This window comes from Aspergillus niger (genome assembly GCF_000002855.4).
Source record: "Aspergillus niger supercontig An12".
NCBI classification, from domain to species: domain Eukaryota; kingdom Fungi; phylum Ascomycota; class Eurotiomycetes; order Eurotiales; family Aspergillaceae; genus Aspergillus; species Aspergillus niger.
Window position 1 is genome coordinate 1,676,728 of NT_166527.1, and position 24,118 is coordinate 1,700,845.

The 24,118-nt window shown below is 48.6% G+C and overlaps 8 protein-coding genes and 1 non-coding gene across 9 annotated transcripts; 5 read left to right on the forward strand and 4 right to left on the reverse strand.

Annotated features, from left to right (window-relative positions):
- Positions 1–445: 445 nt before the first annotated feature.
- An12g07030 (uncharacterized protein) lies at positions 446–1,441 on the forward strand (the record flags this gene model as incomplete). Its single annotated transcript, XM_059751013.1, has 3 exons — positions 446–452; positions 647–788; positions 865–1,441. 3 exons carry the CDS (start codon positions 446–448, stop codon positions 1,439–1,441), a joined length of 726 nt encoding a protein of 241 aa, XP_059604522.1.
- Positions 1,442–2,315: 874 nt separating this feature from the next.
- On the forward strand, positions 2,316–3,062 carry An12g07040 (uncharacterized protein; the record flags this gene model as incomplete). The annotated part of the gene is made up of 3 exons (XM_059751014.1): positions 2,316–2,358; positions 2,519–2,550; positions 2,883–3,062. 3 exons carry the CDS (start codon positions 2,316–2,318, stop codon positions 3,060–3,062), a joined length of 255 nt encoding a protein of 84 aa, XP_059604523.1.
- A 528-nt stretch (positions 3,063–3,590) lies between these two features.
- An12g07050 (uncharacterized protein) lies at positions 3,591–4,577 on the reverse strand (the record flags this gene model as incomplete). Its single annotated transcript, XM_059751015.1, has 5 exons — positions 3,591–3,744; positions 3,818–4,259; positions 4,321–4,404; positions 4,460–4,478; positions 4,536–4,577. 5 exons carry the CDS (start codon positions 4,575–4,577, stop codon positions 3,591–3,593), a joined length of 741 nt encoding a protein of 246 aa, XP_059604524.1.
- A 250-nt stretch (positions 4,578–4,827) lies between these two features.
- On the reverse strand, positions 4,828–5,757 carry An12g07060 (uncharacterized protein; the record flags this gene model as incomplete). The annotated part of the gene is made up of 4 exons (XM_059751016.1): positions 4,828–4,985; positions 5,057–5,542; positions 5,648–5,666; positions 5,716–5,757. 4 exons carry the CDS (start codon positions 5,755–5,757, stop codon positions 4,828–4,830), a joined length of 705 nt encoding a protein of 234 aa, XP_059604525.1.
- A 685-nt stretch (positions 5,758–6,442) lies between these two features.
- Positions 6,443–13,608, forward strand: An12g07070 (uncharacterized protein; the record flags this gene model as incomplete). The annotated part of the gene is made up of 5 exons (XM_059751017.1): positions 6,443–7,155; positions 7,230–7,516; positions 7,577–12,411; positions 12,459–13,239; positions 13,511–13,608. 5 exons carry the CDS (start codon positions 6,443–6,445, stop codon positions 13,606–13,608), a joined length of 6,714 nt encoding a protein of 2,237 aa, XP_059604526.1.
- Positions 13,609–13,696: 88 nt separating this feature from the next.
- On the forward strand, positions 13,697–13,815 carry 5S rRNA. The gene has a single exon (XR_009468047.1). It is a non-coding gene; the product is annotated as a 5S ribosomal RNA (ribosomal RNA).
- A 65-nt stretch (positions 13,816–13,880) lies between these two features.
- An12g07090 (uncharacterized protein) lies at positions 13,881–15,309 on the reverse strand (the record flags this gene model as incomplete). The annotated part of the gene is given in 3 exon segments (XM_059751018.1): positions 13,881–14,659; positions 14,710–14,833; positions 14,884–15,309. Coding segments are annotated over 3 exon segments (1,329 nt in total).
- Positions 15,310–16,855: 1,546 nt separating this feature from the next.
- On the reverse strand, positions 16,856–17,991 carry An12g07100 (uncharacterized protein; the record flags this gene model as incomplete). The annotated part of the gene is made up of 3 exons (XM_001395726.1): positions 16,856–17,314; positions 17,389–17,730; positions 17,779–17,991. The coding sequence occupies 3 exons, from the start codon at positions 17,989–17,991 to the stop codon at positions 16,856–16,858; spliced, it is 1,014 nt and encodes a 337-aa protein (XP_001395763.1).
- Positions 17,992–19,796: 1,805 nt separating this feature from the next.
- Positions 19,797–21,902, forward strand: An12g07110 (uncharacterized protein; the record flags this gene model as incomplete). Its single annotated transcript, XM_001395727.3, has 4 exons — positions 19,797–19,810; positions 19,994–20,083; positions 20,214–20,253; positions 20,673–21,902. The coding sequence occupies 4 exons, from the start codon at positions 19,797–19,799 to the stop codon at positions 21,900–21,902; spliced, it is 1,374 nt and encodes a 457-aa protein (XP_001395764.3).
- Between the last annotated feature and the right edge of the window lie 2,216 nt (positions 21,903–24,118).

Consider the following 24,118-nt stretch of genomic DNA (forward strand, 5'->3'; position numbering starts at 1 on the left):
AGATCCTTAGGCTTGCTTAGTGCCGGGTGTCACCGGAGAAGGGAGTCGCGAGGCTTAATTTACTTGAAAGGCACCGGCCCACCGCTAGTTGAACTAGTCAAAATCCTGAGAGGCCTGTAGTCTCACCGGATGGTTATAATGCCATACCCGTGAGTCGCTCGAGCATTAAAGTGTGGCTGTATCATGGCCACGCGAGGTTTCTCTGCGCTAAGGCCCCCATCAGTCGGGGTAGGAACACTACCAGTGCCTTTTAGCGACGTTGGGCAAGGAACGGCTACATAAGGGCAATCTCCGCACTGGAAAATGAATAACCCGTTGAATCTGATAGCCTTCGTTTGGCCCAAGCACATCCTCCATACGAGAGGCGAGGATATTCAAGGATCCAATTGAGTTGTCGGGTCTTTAAAATGATGGGGCGACTCTTGATACCCAAAGTTCCTGCGGCATGGCAGGTACTCTCCTGGGTGATACTACTCTCGCTGCCGGGGAGCCTTGGTCAGACAACAACGTCGTTGAATACTTCTATTCAAGACAGCCCACATTTTATGGGATGGTATCTTGGAACGACCAGTCAGTACTCGTTCGCTATTTCAGTGCTATTTTGATTGACCTGAACATTGTCGCTTACCCCGATGCTTGACTGCAGCCCAAGCCCTAACTGATGCGGGCACATGGTCGACCTCCGGACAATATGCAGCCGGCTGCACTGCTTCTGTCACCTGTTCCTGGGCCACCGCATGTAGTGGGAACATACTTTACTACAATGTCGACAATAAAACCTTGGACTGGTATGTTTGAAACTATCAAATGTATGCGTTAAGATGGGCTGTCGCTGATATACAACCCGACTTTGTGTTTGACTAGTGGTTCCGAGTCCATGTCATGCCAAACCATGACCATCTATCAATCCGAGCCCTACGCCACCCCATCCGCATATAACCTCTTCTGCGCTGACTTTTGGTCTGCCTACACAATCTATCGAGAGCTGCCCGCTACGACAACCTCAACCACATCAGCAACCTCAGGTAAACCTGAATCTCATCTGTCCCAGAGACACCAAATGTCACTGATGGTCTTGCCTATAGATTCAACAACCAGTGCAACAACCGCCCCAATCACCTCTATGGCTACAAAAACCGCTTCTGGGACCCAAACATCGACCGCTTCACCGTCTTCAACATCCACCTCTTCTTCCGGGAAGAGCCAGGCGTGGATTGCGGGTCCCGTAATCGGCGCGGTAGCAGGCGTTCTTGTTATTGCAGCCGTGGTGATCTTCTTCCTACGCCGTCGAATAACCCGACACCCTCAGGCCATGGAGTACCAAAGTGTCTCCCCGAGCGCGCGGACAGTTTCCGAGCTGCCTACGGAAAGCCTTACGGGAATGGTGCACGAAATGCCCTCTTCATCCGCATCCCGGGTGGGGCCATACGAGCTGAGTTGAAACCGGGATAATAACAAGGATTACTATAGCAATAATAGGAATTGTAATGATAATAATGAGACCCCGTGCATGGGATTAATGCCATTTGTGTGATGCTTTTTCTCGGATCCTGGTCGACGCCACCTAACAAATCTGAGACCTACCCCATCCTCTTATTATTGAGATGGACAGCTTCAGCCCCAAACTGCACATTGTGCTTATATATCCGTGGCTCTACATCAGCCATGATTACTACTTGTCTCGTTGGAATGGCATGTAGTATGCTTTGATCACTTCTCGGCCTACTCCTACCCTATTGCTGAAGAATCAAGCCATCGTGATCTAGCAAGATGCTTATATCCGTATAACCTTACTCTATGAAACTTAGAGCAGTCATATATTCAGGACCTTGGGGATTGTTGAGCAATCCGGATGTATCGTTGATTTGTAGTCATGCAAGTACGTGAACGCCCGTTAACAACGGCGAAATAAGCTCTGTAATTAGTAGAACTCTTAGTGTGATTGGGTGGCTAAGAGATCTTCCCAGCAATCTACTAATTGGATTGTTTCTGCGTCGAAAAAGGAGGGCGAACAACCATCGCCCTTCGACCGAACAAGGGTATCGATGCAAGTTCTGACCAGGGGGTGTTCAGCTCAGCAAATGGGCACTCACAACGGTGAAAATGACACAATATATAAGGGGCGTCTACAGAGAGCGTAAAATTAACACGAGGTCCACGTTACACGCTAAATGTTGTGTCGCCCAGGCAAAATTTTGGGGCGAGTCATGGATAGTCCGCGCTAGTGCTTACGCTTCAAATCCCTCCGAGCTCCAGCCCTGGGTGCTGATAACGTCGAGGGAACGTCCATCTCTAGGTTCCACGCATGCTTAGCCATGCTCTCTGAGAATCTAATATTGTGCTTGCCAGATATGGATTGTATTTATTTAACTGTAGACAGCTAACTCGTGGGTGTTGTGTTTCCATCTATTGTTCATTGATTGTGGGACCAACGCCCTGTGCGTCAAGCTGTACTGTAATCGGAATGGTTCTTTCAAGGAGGCTATTATGGCGCCTGCGCTAGATTTATAATGAACAGCGATCGACAGTGTAGCAACCCTTATTTGTACAGTAGGTCAATTGGCTAAATTAGAGAAGATAAGACATTCCCTGCTCTCTTTATTTAACCCCACGCAAACATGGCAGTTTGCTCCTGAATATATATTCCATGCTCATTCGGAAGTCGCTCGGAAATAAAATCATATTTTTCCGGAGGACTAAAACTCCGATGTCATTCCTCGCACATGGCCACAATCTCCACCTCTGAATCTAAGCCGCCACTTTGATAGGTCTTATAACCTAATTATGCTGGGAGTCCCTGCGATTTACCATCCTCATGTGGCATGAGCTAACGTTCGTCGCGGAAACAAAATAAAAATAAATAAATAAAGAAATAAAACAAGAAAAACAAGAAAAACAAGAAAAACAAGAAAAACAAGAAAAACAAGAAAAACAAGAAAAACAAGAAAAACAAGAAAAACAAGAAAAACAAGAAAAACAAGAAAAACAAGAAAAACAAGAAAAACAAGAAAAACAAGAAAAACAAGAAAAAGAAAAAGAAAAAGAAATGGGAGTTGTATTAGGTGGGAGGGGACATGTAACTATAAGCTTTATTGTATTCTACTTACCTACCATGAAATATATATATTAGAGCCGATGCAACTTGAACTCAATAACCGCAACTGATCACCTCTGTACGGCTTTAATAGTATGTTGAGATAATATATATTTTAGCCAAATCGATCTAGTTTCGTCGTCCACATTAAAGTTTTGTTAAAAAATATATAACTTTTGGGGGGGGGGGGGGGGGAAAGCCCTCAGTTAATACAGAAGACTTTATTGTTTTCAGAGATATCTTGATATCATAGAGTTCTTAACTGTATCCTTTCGTGTGACAGATTTCTTCGTCGACTGATATTAAAGACGCAATATATAATTTTTGGACTAGCAGCCAGCGCGTTAACATCCTTGAACTCCCTTGAAGGAAGTCCGAACAGAATTAATCATACTGAGTTCAAGGAGGATTCGGGCTAATTCAACCTCTACAGTATTGACATATGACAATCATAATACGACAATTTTCGAGGGGCGTTGGTATGTAAATCTACTCATTACCCCTCCCTGGTCCTCTGAATCAATTCCCGAATCGTGTCTCCCAACTCATCGATGACTGGCCCTCCACGAGGAATAGTATGTCCCTTTCCAGTATCAAAGAAGTAAGCGGCATCAGGGTCGCAGATATTGTATAGGCAGTCTGCGCCAAACCTGTATGGGTCTATCCATGCAAACCCGAACTATTAGCGAGCAGTCGATAAGTTTCATCTATGACAGGACCAACCCACCATTAGCACCAACGACATGGACAGTCGGAAGATCTATCATGTCTTCTCGCTCATCGGCGAATATAAACCCTCGTTCTGAATTTACTGGGGGAATACCGGCCAAGAAAACAGCGCATTTAATCCGCCGCGTACGGCCTGTCTCCTGCTCCCTCTGCTGTTCGCGCAAGAGATATGCTGCCCCGATACTTGCCCCTTCACTGTATCCCACGAGGCCCTCGATATCAGGATTCTTTTCTAATGTCTCATCGATGTATTTCATCAGGTCATAGTAGTTTGTCCAAGTAATGTCATTGGATATCACTGATCGAAGCGCCTCTTCTGGAGTAGTATGGGAGGTGTTTCGCGCCCCGCGGACGGTTGTGAAGAGGGCGCCTTCGGTAACTCCGGGGTAGTCAAGCCAGCGGTAATGGGGCGGAGGACCAAAGTATTCTATCTGTCCTGGGCGCTGTTAAACACACTTCAATTAATTAACGATTGTTTGGTGGAAGTTATATCACACCTGGAGGGGCTATCGCAGCATGTGGCGCATTCACGCAATAAAATGAAGCGGTATTGTCGGCCGCCAGGTTCTTTTGCAACGGCCCTAATCGCATACAAATTAGCGATTAATAGCTTCTCCGATACCACTCAAGTGATACCTAGCTGGGCACTGAGAGTCTGCGACATAATCTTAGTTTGACGTAAGTCTCTCTCAGAGAGAATACATTAACTTACATCAGCACTAGTTATAGAGCCATGAAGGCATAAAAACCGCATTTTTCTTGTGGACGGGAAAGAGTGGATGGGGTCTGTCAATGAAAGGGCAGACCGTGCAATTATTATTCTACATCCCCCATCATACGCATGTAATACTTTCTAGTGCTGCATGTCTTGAATCCATTTATACACGAGCTAAAGTACACGTTTCTCTCCAGCCGACCGCGCCCATCATAGTGGCCATATACATGCAAGGGGCAGACACTCAAATAAGAGCACGGATTCCCAGCCCCTTACTTTATCCCTTGGGTTACTCGGCTCTACTGATCAACTCTCGCATTGACTGCGCTAATTCACTGACCACCAAACCCGACCGTGGAAGAGTATGGCCTTTCCCCATATCGAAAAATTCGGCTGCGTCAAGATCACAGGTCTCATAGAGTGCTTCCGAGCCATACCGAAAAGGGTCTGGATGAGCATTTAAGTTAGCTGATCTTAATTCAAAAGCTGAAATAAACAAGAAGAAGAATGATCACTACCATTTGCCCCTAGGACATGAAGCGTGGGAATGTCGATCATTTCGTCGCCACCGTCATCTGCAAGGATGAACTCCTTCGTGTCTCGCCTCATGGCCGGCCAGCCCCCGACGAACATGGCACACTTTATCTGGCGCTCCCGGCCATCGTCGCGTTGCCGGCGTTGTTCATCAAGGATATATGTGGCAGCCGCCGCAGCTCCTTCGCTGTAGGCGATCATCCCGCCAATCTCTGGGTTCTTGTTCAGTACTTCCTCGATATAAGCCATCAGCTCCGCGTAGTTATGACAGCGGATGTCCCCCAAGACCTCTCTCATAGCATCGTCATTGCTCTCGCTGGTTGGCAGGTCGCGGACGCGGTCGATCGAGGACCTTCCGGACTTTTGACCGTCGTCAATCCACCGGTAATGTGGTCCGACGCCGAAATACGCCTCAAATCCTGGGGGCGGACGAACTAGGAGAGGGCCATTGAGATAGTGAAAGGTCGTTTCTGAATCCTCGGTATTCAGCTCTTTCAACAGTGGCGCTGTATGTCACCCCCCGTTAATAACAACACAACAAGATGTGTCAACTAGATGTAGATAAAAGGCAGTACCCAGCTGAATAGTGATATTCTGCGCTTGTTAGCATTATATTAAATCGTTTGCCATCGTGCACACTCACGTCGGTGTTGCCAATGGCACCGTGAAGACAGAGGAACTGCATGTCAGAATAGGTGGGTAAGAGGCAACAATGAGAGAGGGGACGAAGAAGGCCAAGGGAACAATCCCAGAGAGCCAGTAAACTTATTTATTTACTCGCTGGGGAATGTGGAGGAGCTGCGCTGACAACTTAACAGGAAAGCCATCAGCAGCTAGGGAGATGTATGCAAGCTGACTACATACTGCTTTAGGGCCATGCGAACTGCAGGCCGTCTTATTGTGAAACAATCAGTTGATGAATCTCTGAATGTATATATACACAGAAGCAAGAAACAGGCTACTTAACCAATCAAGTTCATTCAAAGTCCGTGTAACAACATGGAATGCCAAAAAGAACCATGCAGAGGTCATTCGCTGCGTGCCGTTGGCTTCAAGTTCGAATTCCTGGATGGTGTCATGTTACCACCGCTGTCTACGCCACCGTCCATGGCCCTTGAGTAGGCCTAGGGGCCTGCGTGTTCCTCACAGCCGCCAGAAACTTTATGCAATGCTTTCACTGATCAGCTGTGATTGAGGGCCGTGCCTCGCAGTGTTCCTGTCAGCATGGCACGGCCTCCATCCTCTCCCTAGTATTACATCCCTTGCATATTTGCTTGTTTCGCGCCCCCCCTCTCTGCTTTTTGCATCAACTCCTTCACAATCTGCCAGTAGCCCAATCCCTCTGTCACTTTTCACTCGTTACAACCATCATGTCCCCAACGAGTGACACGACAGCAGACATGAATAGGTCACAGTCTGCGGTCGAATCACCGGCGCTGGAGCCCATTGCGATCATTGGGTACTCATGTCGACTTCCCGGCCAAGTCTCCTCCCCCAGTGATTTATGGGAGCTCTGCACAAGAGGGCGAAGCGGCTGGACGCCCATCCCCAAGGACCGCTGGTCCGCAGAGGCTTTCTATCATCCGAATGCTTCAAAATCGGGCACCAGTAACCAGGCTGGTGGCTATTTCCTGGATGATGTTTCGCGATTTGATGCTCCATTTTTCAACGTTAGTGCCCAGGAGGCCATCTCTATGGATCCACAGCAGCGCTTCCTGCTAGAATGTGCCTATGAAGCCATGGAGAGCGCCGGAATTTCTCGGGAATACATGACCGGGCGTCGCATCGGTGTCTTCATTGGGGCAAATTTTGCCGACTACGAGATCAACAACATCCGCGATACAGAGACGACTCCCATGTTCCAGGGGACGGGAGGATACCCTGCGCTCCAGTCCAACCGAATATCCTATATGTTCGACCTGAAGGGGCCTAGTTTGACTGTTGATACTGCTTGTTCGTCTTCTCTCGTGGCATTGCACTCTGCTGTGCAGAGTCTGCGGAGCGGAGAATCTACCGAAGCGCTTGTCGGTGGTTGCCATTTACTTCTGACCCCCGACAACTCCATTACGATGTCGATGCAGCAGTGAGTAACTATTTCTTAATATTCGATGATAGATCGTGATGTCCCGGCATTTATTGACCGCGAAATCTGAACAGATTGCTCAACGATGAAGGGAAAACATTCGCTTTCGAAGAGAGAGGGAATTCTGGCTTCGCGCGGGGTGAAGGCGCAGGCATGATTATGCTTAAAAGCCTTTCTGCAGCGCTGCGCGATCGTGATCCCATCCGGGCTGTTATTGCCCACTCAGGTGTCAACCAAGACGGCAAGACTAGGGGCATTACTTGTCCCAATGGCGTAGCTCAAGAAGAATTGATTCGACGGGTGTACGAGGAAGCAAACCTGAACCCGGCAGACTGTGGCTTTGTTGAAGCTCACGGCACAGGTTGTAGACACCCGAGATCATCCTTCACTAGGATCCTAGGCTGACATTTATATCTTGTAGGAACCGCAGTCGGGGACCCAATTGAAGCGACGGCAATTCAGGCAGTATTTGGACAGGGGCGCACGGCGAGAAATCCGCTCTATATTGGATCGGTCAAGACCAACGTTGGACATCTAGAAGGTGTCAGTGGCATTATATCAGTCATCAAGTCCGCCATGATGCTCGAGAGAGAACTCGTTCTTCCAAATGCCGGCTACAAAAAGCCCAACCCTAAGATCCCATTCGCAGAGTGGCATATGAAGGTTGCCAACGGGACACGCCCTTGGCCCCGTGGCAAAAAGTACATCAGTGTTTCCAATTATGGCTTTGGTGGCACCAACGCACACGTCGTTTTGCGGAAGGCCCCTTCGCAGGTATCACAGGAAGAGGAGACCGGTATGAAGGATAAGGAGAGTAAGCGCCGTTTGCTGTTAATCTCCGCACACGACCGAGAAGCCCTTCGCACCAGGTGCAAGGATTATTGCATCTACTTCGAGCAACGTCCCGAGGTCTTCGAAAACGCCTTGTTCAGTAACTTCGCTTACACCGTTGGAAGCAAACGGTCGCACCTGCCATTCCGAATTGCACTGTCCGCCACATCGCTCGACGATGCCGGTGTCCAACTGGCGCAGATGAAGATCAACCCACCCCGCGCTATCGGAGGCGACGGACCTTCTGTTTCATTTGTTTTCACTGGGCAGGGAGCCCAGTGGGCTCAGATGGGTATGCCCCTTATGGATGAATACCCCGTTTTTGCAGCCGCGGTCCACCGCGCCGACAAATACCTGTTGGAGGAATTGGGTGCAGACTTCTCACTTTGCGCAGAGTTGCAGCAAGATGCTGAAAGATCAAGAATCAATGCCCCCTACATTAGTCAACCAGCCTGCTCTGCGCTACAGATTGCCCTTGTAGACTTGCTTCGCTCCTGGGGTATCCAGCCAGCCTCAGTAGTTGGCCATAGTTCTGGTGAAATCGCTGCAGCATATGCAGCTGGAATATTCGACCTGGAGGGTGCCATGACACTTGCGTACCGCCGTGGCCAGATGACTGAGTTGTTGAGAAGCACTTACCCGGATCTCAAGGGTACCATGATGGCCGTCGGGACCAGCGTCGAGGCCATCCAACCAATGATGAAAACCATCTCCTCTGGATACGTCACCGTGGCCTGCATCAACAGTCCCTCCAGTGTCACCATTTCTGGTGATGTCCCGGCCATTGAGGAGCTACAGGGGATTCTTGAAGAGAGGAAGATCTTCAACCGTCGCCTGATGATCGATGTGGCTTACCACTCCAACCACATGACGAAGGTCAGTGAGGCATATTTGTCCTCCATTGCATCAGTACAGCCCTCGACAACTGTCACTACTACATTTTTCTCTTCCGTAGTCGGTGACATATGCAAGCCTACAGATCTTGGCCCTGGCTATTGGGTCCAGAACTTGACATCGCCGGTGCGATTTGCTCATGCTCTCGAAAAAATGTGCTGTGCGGGAAACAGACCCAATATTATGGTGGAGGTTGGACCTCATTCTGCTCTCAAGGGCCCAATACTCGATACCCTCAAAGCCCTGGGCACATCGGTTGCCTCTGAAATTGGATATGCCCCAACGGTAGTCCGGAAGGTCGACCCTTCCCAATCAATCCTCGACGCTGCGGGCGCCGTTTACGTGCGTGGTGGGTCTCTCAACATTAATGAGATCAACTTCCCCTGCAGTGGCACTGGGGCTTGCAATGTCCTCGATGATCTACCGAGGTACCCGTGGCAACATGATACAGTATTCTGGCACCGATCTCGTATCAGCGAGAAGCAGCGATTCCGCGATGGACAGAGGAACGACATTTTGGGCACCGAAGCATTCTACTCCAATGACCTGGAGCCGACATGGAGGAATATTGTTCGCCTCGACGATATCCCTTGGCTCCGCGACCATAAGATGCAGGACATGATTGTGTATCCAATTGCTGGTTACATCAGTATGGCGATTGAGGCCGCTCGGACACGAGCAGAGAAGTCCGGTACGGTGGCCGCCGAGCTGCAGTTTGAACTACGCGAAGTGAGCGTGGGCACTGCCCTGGTCCTCACTGACGACCTCGATACCGAGATTACCATTACCCTTCGGTCTCATGTTGAAGGCACGCGTGGCACCTCCAATGCCTGGGATGAATTCCGCATTTGCTCTTGGAATTCCAAGCGGAATTGGATTGATCATTGCACGGGTCTTGTAAGAGCTCGCCCCAACAGAAAGAACCGAAAGCAGAATCCGGTCGCAAACTGTGTGGAGGTAGAGGAGGAGATCTTTCGTAGGAAGACCAGTGAGGTGATGGGCGCGGCGACATACGAGATTGATGTCGAGAATATGTACAGGGTCCTCACCGATGTCGGCGCCGGCTATGGCGTAACCTTTCAGGGAGTTGAGAACTGCCTCTCTGGGCCTCATCACTCGCGGGCAAACCTGAATCCTCGCGATACTCAGTCATTCATGCCAAAGAACTACGAAGCTCCCGTTGTCATCCACCCCACGCTTTTAGATGCTCTCCTGCATCTGACCTGGCCAATTCTCGGTAAGGGTCGGATGGAGCTGGACACTCTGCACGTCCCTACCCTTATCGAGGATCTTGTCATCGATGGAAACATTGCTTCGATCGGTCCCAAATTTCCGGCCTGGTGTATGCGAACTTCTGGCAGGGGCACGCCGGAGCCCACCAAGTTCGACTTGTGGATTACTCCTGCCGACTCTAGTGAGGTGTTGATCAACATGGAGGGGTTGGTAATGACCGCAATCGACGATGCTGGATGCGATAATAAGGTGGCCCACGACCTATGCTATCAGCTACAATGGAAGCCCTGGGCTGAGGTCGAAGCAGAGACGGTTGAAGAGGTGACTGAGGCGAAGGGATCCAATGGCCATACGAATTCCCACGTCATTGAACATACCAACGGACACCGGCATGGAATTTATTGTCACCATCACAAATCCCAAGACGAACTCTTAGTTGTCAGATTTGGCGAGTGTGTACTTGCAGCTGAGAAAGTACAGGAGGTCATCTCTACCGAAGCCATCCGATGGTCGACCTCGATTTCGTCGCTGAGTGAGGTCGACACGAAGCAGAAGCGCCAGCATGTTATCATCCTGCAGATCGGAACCAAGACTCTGCGTGACCTTGATGAGGCAGAGTTTACAAAAATACAGAATCTCCTTCTCAACTCTACAAATCTGATTTGGGTTTACCGCAATGACACGCCTGACTTTCAGATGATCGTTGGTCTTGTCCGTAGCTTGCGCTCCGAAACCGCTGCCCGTATTGCCACCCTTGGACTGGGCGCTGAGGATCTGGGAAAGCCGGCTGGCCCTATTTTGGCCGCTATAAAGTCTCTTTGGCCTGCCGATGGGTCTGTCAAACCCTGTACTGACTTTGAGTTCAAGACCCAAGATGGCCAGCTTATGGTCCCCCGTATCATGGACGATAACGCCCTCAACACCTTCGTGAGAAAGGAGACCAGTGACCATCTCACCCTCGAACCTCAGCCATTTGCTCAGCCAGGCCGCCGCTTCAAGCTTGAAATTGGAAATCACGGCGCTCTCGATACCATGTACTTTACAGACGACCATGTCCAGGCCCTGGCGGATGATGAAATTGAAATTGAGGTCCATGCCACTGGTCTTAACTTCAAGGATGTTGCGGTCGCCATGGGACAACTCGTCCAGCCGTACGTTGGTATCGAGTGCAGTGGTGTCGTCTCATCCGTTGGCAAAAAGGTTACCAATCTGATGGTTGGCGAGCGTGTCATGGCTCTGCCCCTTGGCGCATACTCTACCTTTGCCCGCTGCAAGGCAACCAGCGCGACTGCCATCCCCAAGAACCTTTCATTCGAAGTTGCCGCCAGCATTCCCGTCATATTCTGCACCGCATATTACGCCCTCTACGAGCTAGCTCGCCTCCAACACGGAGTCGGCGAGAAGGTTCTCATCCACGCCGCCGCCGGTGGTGTCGGCCAGGCTGCCATCATGCTGGCCCAGATCGCCTCGGCCGACATCTACGCGACCGTTGGAAGCGCCGAGAAGAAAGAGCTCCTTATCACAAAGTACGGTCTCCGTGCAGACCACATCTTCTACAGTCGTGATGCGTCCTTTGGCCGCAGCCTTCGCGAGCTCACAGGCGGCGGTGTCGACATCGTAATCAACTCCCTTGCTGGGGATCTCCTCCGCGAAAGCTGGGAGTGCCTCGCACCCTTTGGCCGATTCATCGAGATTGGAAAAGCGGACATCACCAAAAATACGCGCCTAGACATGCTGCCTTTCGAGCGCAACCTCTCATTCCACTCGGTTGACCTTACCAAGGTCGCGGCCTTCAAGCCTAGGTTAATGCATCAGCTGCTGGACAAGGTTTCCTGGCTTCTGGCCCAGGGCTTCATTCACCCCGTCTTCCCTCTGACCGTCTGCCCCATGGCTGAGATCGAGGCCGCCTTCCGTGCCTTGCAGAGTGGAAAGGCGATGGGTAAAACTGTCGTCGTGCCGAGAGAAGGCGATCAGGTCAAAGCTGTGGTCGCTAAGACGCGCGATGACATTCTCAGAGCTGACGCTACCTACATCGTTATCGGGGGTACCGGTGGTCTTGGTCGAAGCATAGCGAGGTGGATGGCACAGAAGGGCGCTCGCAATATTGTGCTTGCGTCTCGACGCGCCGTTTTAGACACCCCCGTACAGACATTAATGGATGCTCTGCATCCGAGCGGCACAAAAGTAGTCGTGAAGGCTTGTGACGTGAGTAATCGCACGTCCGTCGACGCCATGCTGAAGGACTTGGCCGACCTTCCGCCAATCCGCGGCGTTGTCCATGGTGCAATGGTTCTTCGGGTAAGGCTCCCTTTCTATGCCCACTTTCTTCTGCTGACATCTCCTAGGATACCCTCTTCGAGAACATGCAGCTCGCGGATTTCCAGGCTGTGACGGACAGCAAGGTCTCCGGAGCCTGGAACCTCCACGACGCCCTCGAACCCCACCCTCTTGACTTCTTCATCGTACTCTCTTCTGTCTCCGGTGTGATCGGTAACAAAGGACAAGCAGCCTATGCCGCCGCAAATGTCTTCCTAGACGGCTTCATGGAGTGGCGCCGCAGCCAAGGTCTCCCCGGCACAAGCCTCGCCCTGACGGCGGTAAGGGATGCAGGCTACCTTGCCTCAGTAGACTCCGCGCGCCGGGCAGAGGTCCTGCGCACCATTGGCACAGAGGGCATGACCGAGGCGGAAGTGCTGGCGCTGCTGGCCGCGGCTGTGACAGGCGACCTGGCCCATCAGGCAATCATCGGGCTGGCGTCTTCGACGCGAGAGCCCCTCTGGCCGCAAGACGCCAAATTTGATCTGCTCACTCCTAAGTCTCTTGAAGGTAATGGAGAGACAGCCAACGATGAGATTTCCCTACCGCTGCACGTGCAGATCGCCCACGCAACCTCTAAGGAAGAGAAAGTGCGGATCTGCTACGGGGCTTTGGCGGCCAAGCTGGCTCAGGTACTGGTCTTGAACCAGGACGACATCGAGCCATCGCTTTCTGTATCTGCGCTGGGCCTTGACTCGCTGGTTGCTATTGAGATTAGGAGTTGGATTGCACGCGAGGCGAGGGCTAATGTGCAGGTGTTGGAGCTTCTGTCTACGGGTTCGTTAGGAGCGGTGGCTGAGCTTATTGTGGGTAAGTCGGGGATGTAATCGCTGTTTGTATGATATTATCTTTAGTTCATGAATTGTATAATATGAAACCTTTTGGTATTACTAGAAAGATCTATTGGGAAAGCGTACAGCTTTTGTTTTGCTGATTTTGGGAGTTTAACCGCGACTGAGAAAAGTATACCCTAGTCCGCTAGTATGTAGTCATGTTGATCGTATTCTTACATAGGATTCGGTTCGAAAAAGGGGTAGGACATTTAACATATGGTATACGATAACTCAATTTGAAAATGTAGATGATGAAGAATTGGTTGGGGCATATGCTGTAACAGCCACATACTGGACAAGTTGCGGCCGATGCGGGAATCCTATCCAGGTGCCTGTGGATAGATAAACCCTCAGAGCGAAAGCCCAGCCCGCAGCAACAAAATACAATAACTTAGAATGAGCAGCATATAACCTCTTAATAAGTCTAAACAAGCACATACGACCACAGGGTGTGGAAAACAGGGCTTCCCGTCCGCTCAGCCGTACTTAAGCCACACGCCGGGAGGTTAGTAGTTGGGTGGGTGACCACCAGCGAATCCCTTCTGTTGTATGTTTTTTTCTTGCAATATTCTTTTGATCGTGGTACTAGTGAAATTTCGCATGTCCTTGGCTTATCAACTATGCTGGGCCATTATGTGTTGCCGCAAAAAGTCCATCCGGGTCCCAACGTTGTCGAACCCTCATCAGCCGGCTGCTGTTCTCTTCGCCCCAGTACCACTTGGGATCGTCGTTTAGATCGGAGTCACCCAAATAGTGACCGACTGTGTGTGGCCTTATTCTCTGCATTATGTCTTGCAGATGCTTCTTATATTCCATCGCACCGGTAGCATCCTCACATATCAGATGAATCACAAAATAATGGTTTGCTTGTATCCCTTTAGCCATACCAGTTATCGTGTGTTTACTGCTTGGAAATCTGGGCGTCCAGCCAGCCCACGACTTGCCTTGCGGCAACGTCAAAAATGCTTCCTGGAGCACAGATATAGCATCACCGTCATTGTTCAGCAAGACATTATCAGTGAGGTAGTAGTAGCCGGGTGGGCTGCTTTTCTTGATCGCTGCGTATTGGCTTTTAAGTCTATCTTCCTCACAGAACCACTCGCTAATGGCACCAGAAGGCCGTGTCTCATCGACAATACGAAGAGCCTGCTCAGCGTCCGAGCATGATTTCTCCATCGCAAAAAATTGCACTGTAAGGCTTATGTCGTCGTTCGACTCCGAATGCATGGCCCTTAGGAGTATGTCTATATCCGGGGTTGTTTTTGCTACCATCGATTGCGCCCAAGTGAAGATCTCGCGATACCGATGGCTAGGGTAGACATAGCCGGAGGATCGAACTCCGTCGGCGTGGAAAGGCGATGCTTGTAGGTAAAAATTCGTCACAACACCAGGAAAGGCTGGAGAGAGAATAAGTCCAAGAAGAAAGTATGTGACTAGCGTAACTCACCCGGCCCTGCACCCCTAGCTGCCCAGTAGAGCTCCTGGTTCTGCAGGCGATTGCAGAGAAGAAGCTTGCCATTTGCAGTTACGACTTCCAAAGCTGCAAGGCTTTCACAGGCCCAGCCCATTCTCTATATCCATTAGCAAAAGGCACAAGTGCACCAGAGGCAGAAATACGTACGCGGTAATTCTATCCCGAACCACCCTGTAACATATACCCACCCAGACCGACATCCGGATGATGCGCAGTAGTAAAGAAGAGACCACGCTTATTTAGATATTTACTGATCTCCCCACTTGTCACGGCAGGGGTCGCCCTAGCAATCTTTGTCTCATTGTCGATGTCCAGCTCCTTCCAATATCCCAGGTCAAGCAGGATGGAGTTCGGATGAAGACTCCAGACGGGGTGCGAATGTCCTCCGGCACGTACTGCGACCTGACAACCTTTTTGCTTTGCTAGCTCAATGGTGTTTGTTACGTCATTTGTTGTTCTGGCATGGACAATGGCTAAAGGGTAATATGGTGGTATGTCCTTTGTAAAAATCCCCCGGAGGCGCGCAGTTTCGTAGTCGGCTTCGTCCGTCTTGTCACGCCAGATAACATCCATAGCTCCGCCAGCTGTAAGTGGTACAAATCTAGTAGAGTAGTCGTTATGAGATGCAAAAAATTTACAGTGGAAAATGAGTTAATATGTAGGCAGACAACTCTTGACCAGAATATTCGTGTGACCACAATGGGCGTTTGATAAGACATGACGCTCTGTCTAAATCTGGGTTTTATCTTGGGCTCTTGGGATTGCCACCAACTAACATGTTTGGAAAGTGAAATGGTTGCCATGATAAATAGCGCACGGTTGTACCAGCAGGCCTCAGAAAAAGCATACAACAGTGAAAGTTGATAATTTCACGCAAGAATTGAAGTGGAGAAGAGTGAGGCCAATGCTATTGCCCAACAGCACTGGGGGCCTAGGCGAACGAAGGATGCCCGTAAAGGGTAACAGGCTTTCTATGGGACGGCGAAAATTGCCCAAAATCTTGCCGTAGGCTATACCACGCCTTCTGCGTCACTAAGTAATTGTCTTTGTACAAGAAATGCGATCGAGTAGCATGCCTCACCCAATGGCTGGCGATATCCGCCCCGATGCTCTCTCCCCGAAAAGAGCTCAACTACATGACTACTAAGCCCTTTCCCACCTGAGAACAGCTATATAGCTCATGTACCCATTGATGAGAAGTATCAAGCTCGGAAACACGACGTCTCCATGTGCAGGTCCATCTTTAAAATTATAATGGTTCGTCCTCAATGCCGATTGAAGCATCCATTTTCCCAATGAAGCTAAAGAAATGGGTAAAAACTTCCGAACAATCCCCTGACTGGGCGCATCGAGGCCAGCATATGTCGCGATACAAACTATTGATTTAGGACTATGTCCTACTTGGATTAACTGGAGATTAAAACTCTGTACTCGCATCTATCCAATAAACTCCACATCGGCTGACCTAGATTCAATAGTTTAGAGTTTTGTCTAAAACAGAGTTGAACCCATACGTAGAACAGACCAACATCCAGCAAGATCATCCTTGATTTGGCGAAGATTTGAAGGTCTAAAACTTACACGTCATGTGCGAATCACCAGATGGCGCCGTTTAGCTTTGCTCTATGAGATCCACTTAATCCCAATGAGCCTTGATCTCTCAAGATAAAATGCCACAAACCTCTTAATGGATTTAGTCTACCTTGGATGGCTTCGCATAATGATAGAAAATTTCCGCTCTACATGGGCGGCACGGGATAATACGTAAGATTGGTGTGAGATAATTCAATCCTTCGCTAGTTTCCTGTATACTGCGATCAATGAGTGTGCAATCTACAATGATCTGCGTCTGGGAAAAATAACAAAATGTAGATCCTGGCTTTTTGCTGAGTACACCAGCAATCTGGCCAGTTTTGTGGCTGTATTGCCCAAGACACATGGATTAGATCTGTAATACTATGCTGGTAGTTATGAATAAGTCAAAGGCTAAAATGCTCTGCAGAATAATAAAATAGAGTACAGTAATAAATGAAATTCAATTCTGAAGTCAAGTGGGAGAAGAAAAGGAAGAAGACAAGAATGTAGAGCTCTTTAGTTTGAGATTTGGGGACTTGCCTCTCTATGAAGGAATAGGATATTCTTTTGCATGTCTCCAGGGAAACATATGGAGATTTTGGGCGTTAAGGAGATTGACGTAGAAACTAAAAGCGCTGATCATTGCAAGGAAGACCTCACGTGCCTCCTCCTTGTTAGGGTTCTTCTCAACCTTCTCTTTGATCAATTTGTCAATCCTCTCGTGAATGTCATTGACATATTCCGCTCCTAGATGACCAACAAAATCGGCTATCGATGGAACAAAGTCTCGGAAAAGCGCGATAAGATGCCCCAGGGTAAATTCTGGACGGGTAAACGCCAGCTTAATGATGTTATCGATAACATGGTAACCGAGCGTTCGCACCACACTGTTAGAGAACAACATGGGACCAAAGTATGAATCTTTTGACCCGGGCTTTTCTGGCGCATTACCATAGTGAATTTCCTCAATGTCATCTGAAATATCTGACCAACACTTTTGCGTCTGTGCCATCACCTTTAGCGAGCTGTGCCATCACCTTTAGCGAGCTGTCACCGATCAAATAAACTGGGACATACCTCGGTATGAATCTCCTCAACGAGATTCCTTACCTCCTTACTCACACCAGCCCTCTGATGTTTGAATAAGTCCAGTTCATTGGGATCAGGCTCAGGTTTTGAAGCATCCCAGAGAACCACCTCGATGGGGTGTTTTGTGGTTTCACACTGACATTTCCACACTTCATCCGCAACCCAACGCAGTTTATCCATGTCTTGATCAATAACCCTCCCGCACGTAGCCACCGGCTGGTGCTCGGTTACCTCGCCATACTTGATCACAAAGTGCTGGAATGACGAGATGAATACCGAGCCATCAGGCTCTTTGGCTCTATCAGGGGCCTTCTTATCGGCAGGCGTATACTTTGTGCAGTTAGCGATATGACTCTCGGTCTGATAGGGGGCACTCACGATCAGCTCTTCTAATGGAACCAAGTGATATAGCTGGTCGCCGGCAACAACGGCATGGGTTTGGAGGGAGCGATATGGTAAGGCAGTGCCAAGTAAACCAACCAGTGTTGGGTTCGCATCATTAATCTTCACCGTGATCGTTGTATTAAGCTTAGGCCACTTAACTTTGACCTCACTAGGAGCCTGTGCTGTCGAACCATTGATAATGCGCATGATGAAACGGCAGCAATGTACGCTGCAATTCTACAATCTGAAAGGTATGCTTGAGCCTTAGGTAAGTAGTGTTGATCATTAATTTCGTGCAAGCTTGGTAGTATATATGTGTCTATCATGCACTGTCCCACTAAAAGGGCAATAAATCCTTCAATATGATCATTGTGAGGTCACGAAGCCTTTATCTCCTTACTGCCTGTGAATGCCCTGCGAAATAACAGTGGTCTCATTAGATCTATACGGTCGAATTCCACTCAAGTCTCCGAAGAAAAGCCCGTAACAGGGTCAGTCATAAAGCCCGTGTGATAGAATAGCTGACTATTGTGGCTGGAACCATCGGAATGACGTATTACGGTGGTTATATGGGTCGTGAAGTCATCTATGGCTACTACAGCCCGTTACGATAGGTATACCGTAGCGATTACTTGCTGTTGGGCTACAGTCTATTTTGTGAATATAGGCTACCTTTGTCGCTATTATACCCATCTATAGTGCTTCCTGGTTGATTCCTTACCTACCCTGGCAAGTACATCGTATCACAGCCGGCTATAGTAGGCGATAATATGGAGCTACCGACCACATCATGCTTGGAAGTGGTTCAAGTTTGATACATGCCAGGAGTTCTCAACCTCAGAAATCTTTTCATTTGCCCAATTATCAAGCCAGCTGACAACGTACGCCATCGCACGAGCAAGGCGTGGCCAGGACAGGAAATACTATACATAGAATTCTGTGACGTAGCTAGTTTGTGGACATGTCTAGAGCGGCGAAGACCAAAGGCCTTTGCCATGGCGCTTAAGCCGTGAACGGCATTCAAAAATGCCTTAGTTGACTCAAACCGGTTTTCTATCCCTACGCAGAAATAGTAGACACTGCTCTACTATGCACAGGCATCCTTGCCACTAATTAAGGGGAAAGGATCGAATATGGTGCTTTTCCTTCTCCGGAAACTTGGCAAGGCAAAGGTAAATACATGTCTCCTCCGTCATCTCACGTGACTTGTGGTATGTTTCCTGCGTCACTACATTCTTGAGATACGCAGGTATAATAGATAGAAATGGAAGATTGCCATCTGAAAGCGCGAGACTAGGACGTATGAGACGATCATACTTGCACAATTTGGCGCAATTCAGAGACCAAAAGAAAGAGGCCTATATCTACATAATCCCGGCGGCCAGGTACGAGGAGCTATCATGTTTCACTGCCATCCTCCTGGGATTGAATGCTAGGATGCGTCTGGATCTGACCAATAATTACAAGGCATTGACAAAATCATACGATCGCAGTGCAAGATGTCTGGCGCAAGTACAAATGAAGCGAACGGCGATCCCCATCGACACACATGTCTCGTCCCCTATGTGGACCCCGACACGGCACCTCCAGATATCCAAGCAAAACTCAAAGTGCTACCCTTTCGACGCAATATCCTCCTAACTTTAGCCCATTCTAATGGACTTTTCCCTCATTTCAGCGGTCTACTGGGGGCTTGTTTCGACGGCAACCAGCGCAGTATTCCCGTCCATGAGTGGCAGTTGATAGTACTACGGGTCGGTACTGTTACCAAGGCGAAGTATGAGATTGATGTCAATAAGCCGGTGGCTGAGGTGTTTGGCTTTCCTCAAGAAAAGTTCAACGCTATCGGATGCTCTATCGAAGATGTGATGGAAGGTCGGGGGCCATGGAGTGAACGAGATCGGGTAATTCTCCGCCTCATCGAAGAACAGTTGAGCACTTACGATAATAAGCCGGAAACGGTCAAGGATGCTTTGAAATTGTTGTCCGTTGGGGATGTGGTAGAGGTCCTAATGATTATCGGTGTGTACGCTTTGCTGGCCCGAGTGATAAATGGTCTCAAAGTCGACGAAGACGAGCCGATTCCCGATTTGAAGGAAAAAATCAAGACTGCGATCAGCGGATGAAAGATGCAGTTTGATGGCCCACCTTAGTATTTACGAAGATAGAAAAATCTCCCTTTATTATTTAATGTGCGATAATGATGTAGAGTGAAAAGAACACTAGTAGCCCACCGCACTCGCTTGAGTCCCCGCGGAGTTTCCACGCACAGCTCGGACCAATTAGGTTGCGAGTCATCGTATGTAGGCACTTCAGGCGTATCCTTGGGGGGTCTAATGCATTTTGTCTAGCATAAAAGTACTGCTTTTGGAGTATTGTTGTTCTTCTGGCTCTTAATTTGGCGTCCAAGAGTGTAAACGTTGTGTTAGACCCGAAATGGGAATATTTCGATCAAATAACCCGTTCCCGGTAGGGTTGCATCGTGGATGAGTATCCGAATCACCACCCAGCTGCTACGTACATAGTTCCAGAGTCAATTGCGTATGACTGTGGTAATTGCAATTATGGCGCGCTTTCATTGTACAGCTAACAGCGTCCCGGTTATATCTGTGTAGGCTGGCCTTCTGGACCCAGAGGCCTCCTGCTTTGTTCTCCTTGTCATCTTCGAAAGTTCGGATTCAGACTCCCCAAATATACCTATAACATGACCCCTGCACAGTCTACAATTTATTACTTGTAGATCTCTTCCTTAAGAGCCCCCAAGCATGACGCGCACTCAAAAAAAGATCACCCTTGCTGGAACCACACGACCACTGGAGACCACAGTCGCACTCGTGGCACACTACTCGAAAGGCAGTTATTACATCTTTGAAAACAACGATACATAGTACATTGGGCTCGGCACCTATGTATCTTTGATATTTGATGCACAAGGCCGAACAGCTACCAGGACAAGTAGTGACGGCCAATCAGAATCTACGGCTATCACGGGCTCACCCACAGACCTGATTAGAGATTTTGTCTCCAAGTATTCCAGCCATGGGAAAATATTTGGCCATGTGGGATTTAACTATTCCGCACGGTGCTCCGGCCAAGCTTTCGAACCGGGTCAATGGCCAATGTTGAGCCTCATAGTTCCTAGCGTGCAGGTTACTATTGACCGGAGTAAGGTCACAGTCACGGGAGGTGACGATGAAGATATACGCCGAGCAACCGAGCAGATCAAAAGAATGCTGGAAGCGGAGCTGGCCGAAGACATTGCCCTGCCATCTCCTGTCCCAGGCAAGATAAACCTGAATGTGGATGCAAAGACATATCAGACCCGCGTAGCTAATGCGATCGCGGATATTTCCGAAGCCAAATATACCAAGGCAATCCCATCCAGGAAGGTACCTTTGGACTTTCGGGTTGATATGTTAGCAACACTTCTTCACGGCCGACGGGCCAACAATCCCGCGCGCACGTTCTCCTTCAATCACAACGGCATCCAGGCGACTGGCTTCAGCCCCGAAGTACTTCTTAGCATCAACGGTGAGGATGCCTATACAGAAGCACTGGCCGGAACTCAACTGTCAAACTCCGCCAAAGCCAGCCTCGATCCGTTCGACAATAAACTCCACAATGATACCAAAGAGGTCGCCGAACACGTCATTGCTATCAAAGGCTCTATCCGCCGGTTAAGTAAGCTATGCGAACCAGACTCAATTGCGATCAAGGATTTCATGAAGGTTATGCCGAGAGGAAGCGTACAGCACCTACATTCTCATGTGTGCGGACACCTGAAGCCGGGATGCGATGGTTGGGATGCTCTGCCGGGCCTCATAGCCAATATTACCGTGCCTGGATTACCAGGAGACGGCAACTCGGATGCAATGAAGTCCTTCGAGCCAGACCCGAGGGATCTTTATTGTGGTGCAGTGCTTATGTTGGATGACAGCTCAAAACTGTTTGATGCTACTCTGGTGCTTCGCACAGTATTCCAGGATGAGACTCGGCAATGGTTGCAGGCTGGGGCTGGTGTGACCATCAACTCCAACCCGGAACGCGAATATGCTGAAACATGTGAGAAGCTGGGGAGTGTGGCACCCTTCGTAGTTCCAGCTTCTACTCAGGTTTGAGTATACGGATTAGTTAGGCAGAGAGGTGATCATGGCGAATCCACATCGAAAAAAACTGCTATCCCTCGTGAAAGAGCCAGTGTTATCAAGGAAACATCGATATACCTACATTGCGCTTATCTCCTGGAGCCACTGCAATTCGGACTTCGAACAAGAGCCAAATCCCGTTGAAAGCTGTTGCGACTTGAAGACCCTGTGTGCATAACGTTCATATTCTGCTGGGCTTGGCTTGGTATCAACCCGCTCGCTCATGTATCCGCCTGCTTTTTTGACAAACAAACTAGGTGGCGCTGGAGGGAAACCCGACCTTCTTGTAGCATGAAAATAGATCCCGCGTAGGAGATCGGCCGTACCCTGCGATATAACTAGTGCCCACATATGTTTGTATCCATTCATACGGGTGTTTCGTAGCTAAAAAGTTGAGATATAGGTACGAGCAGTAGCCACATTAACCGAGTCGCCTAACAAATGGGTATTCTCTTACGGTGGGGCAGTAGACATGGTCCGCTCTATAATTCTACTAAAATAGATTCCATTTTGATTAACTCCTGGATTCTTCATCATCTACATTCCCCCCTATGAATAGTATCAAAATACAAAGTACAAGAACGGAAGAGGGATAAATGTTGGCTCTGACATAACTGCTGAATAACAAAGTAAATTACACTCATGTGCTTAATAGTAATTTCTGCTCTTAAAATACATTGTATTTTGAATTTTTGTAACCTCAAGATAATCCTTGTAATCTTCAATAGCTTATTGCATGGATTTCCAGTACCATACAGAAGAGCAAGCCCTTGCAAACCTATATCATCTCATACCTAAAAGCCAGGCCGTGATACTCATTCATGAGCAGCTACTACCTCATATCCGAACATCGACACGAAATTTACGTCACAATGGCAAGCCCAAGCGCCGCTTACCTAGCTTTTCTTGGAGGCGATGCAGAAACAGATACTTTTCTGGATATTTCAATGTATGGTCCACTAGACATCAATAATTACATTATATATTCATTCTTATATAACATATTGAAAACAATTGAATTTTAGATTCCCAGAGATTGTTTTTAATCCGATCTTTATTTTATTATGAAACATTATTAATGTAATAATGCAGGAGACATAGTAGCACCAGACAGCTACGCTGAACGAAAGATTGATCCCATAGATGAATGCTGATTAATTCTTTACTATCACTTATTGTTCTGCTTAAACAGTCCTGACAATGGCAGTTCTGCATGACAGAACATTAGTGGTTAAATGACAGGAGAAGAAAATACAATAAAATATAATTAGTATTAGGGAACCCAACAACATCCTCCTCGACGACAAAGGACAAGGAAATGAACGGCAAAATAGAACAAAGGAAATTAAAACCGTCGAAGTCAAGCGACAGATCGTCCCTATCACATCTAACGTCAAACCATGCAAAACGAGCCTCGTCATATCTAGAGCTCCGCGATTTCTCTGAGACGACGGATGGTGGAGCGGGCAGCGAGAGAGAAAAGGCAAGGGAAAGGGGCGGGTAGCGAGTTGGAGAAAGGAAAAGAATGGAAAAACGGCGCCCCCAGATACCAGGAGCCTTGTGCTTGACGGTGTCGTGTGCTGGGACACTTCCATCCGTGGCGGGGGCAGCGAGAAGGAAAGAGGAAAGGAAAGGAAAAACAGAGCTGCACTTTCAGATACTAATAGCTTTGCGCGTGACGGTGTTCTTTTCGTAGGGCGTGCTGGATACTGCCATCTTCTTGGTGCGCTTCATCATCTTGTCTCTGTGCGGTTGTTGAGCATTGGATTATCGTCTCTTTTCAAGAGCGTCTAGTCTGGCTTCGAACCTGGCCAAAACTGCCAGGATGACGTCGTCTCCTGTTATCGCGGGTGGCTGCTGCGGTTTAGTAGATCGTTCCTGGTCTTGTTGATGCGCGCTTAAACTGTACGGTTTGTCATAATTAATAAACTGATAAAGGAAGTTTTTGTTATTTTCAAGTAAGAGGCTATTGCTATTCTTATTACTGAGCAGTATTTGTTATAGATCAATCGTGTCGGGGTTGAAGTTTATAATATTCTTGAGTAGCGATATGTCCCGCGGTATCTGGGATAATTTGGTAGAGAATACAAGGATGGTAGTCATGGTCATAACCAAGGTCTGGACGATAGGGGGCGAGCCCGACGAGGTCGAATCGTACTTGACCAGGTCTTTGACTTTGAAGGTCTTCG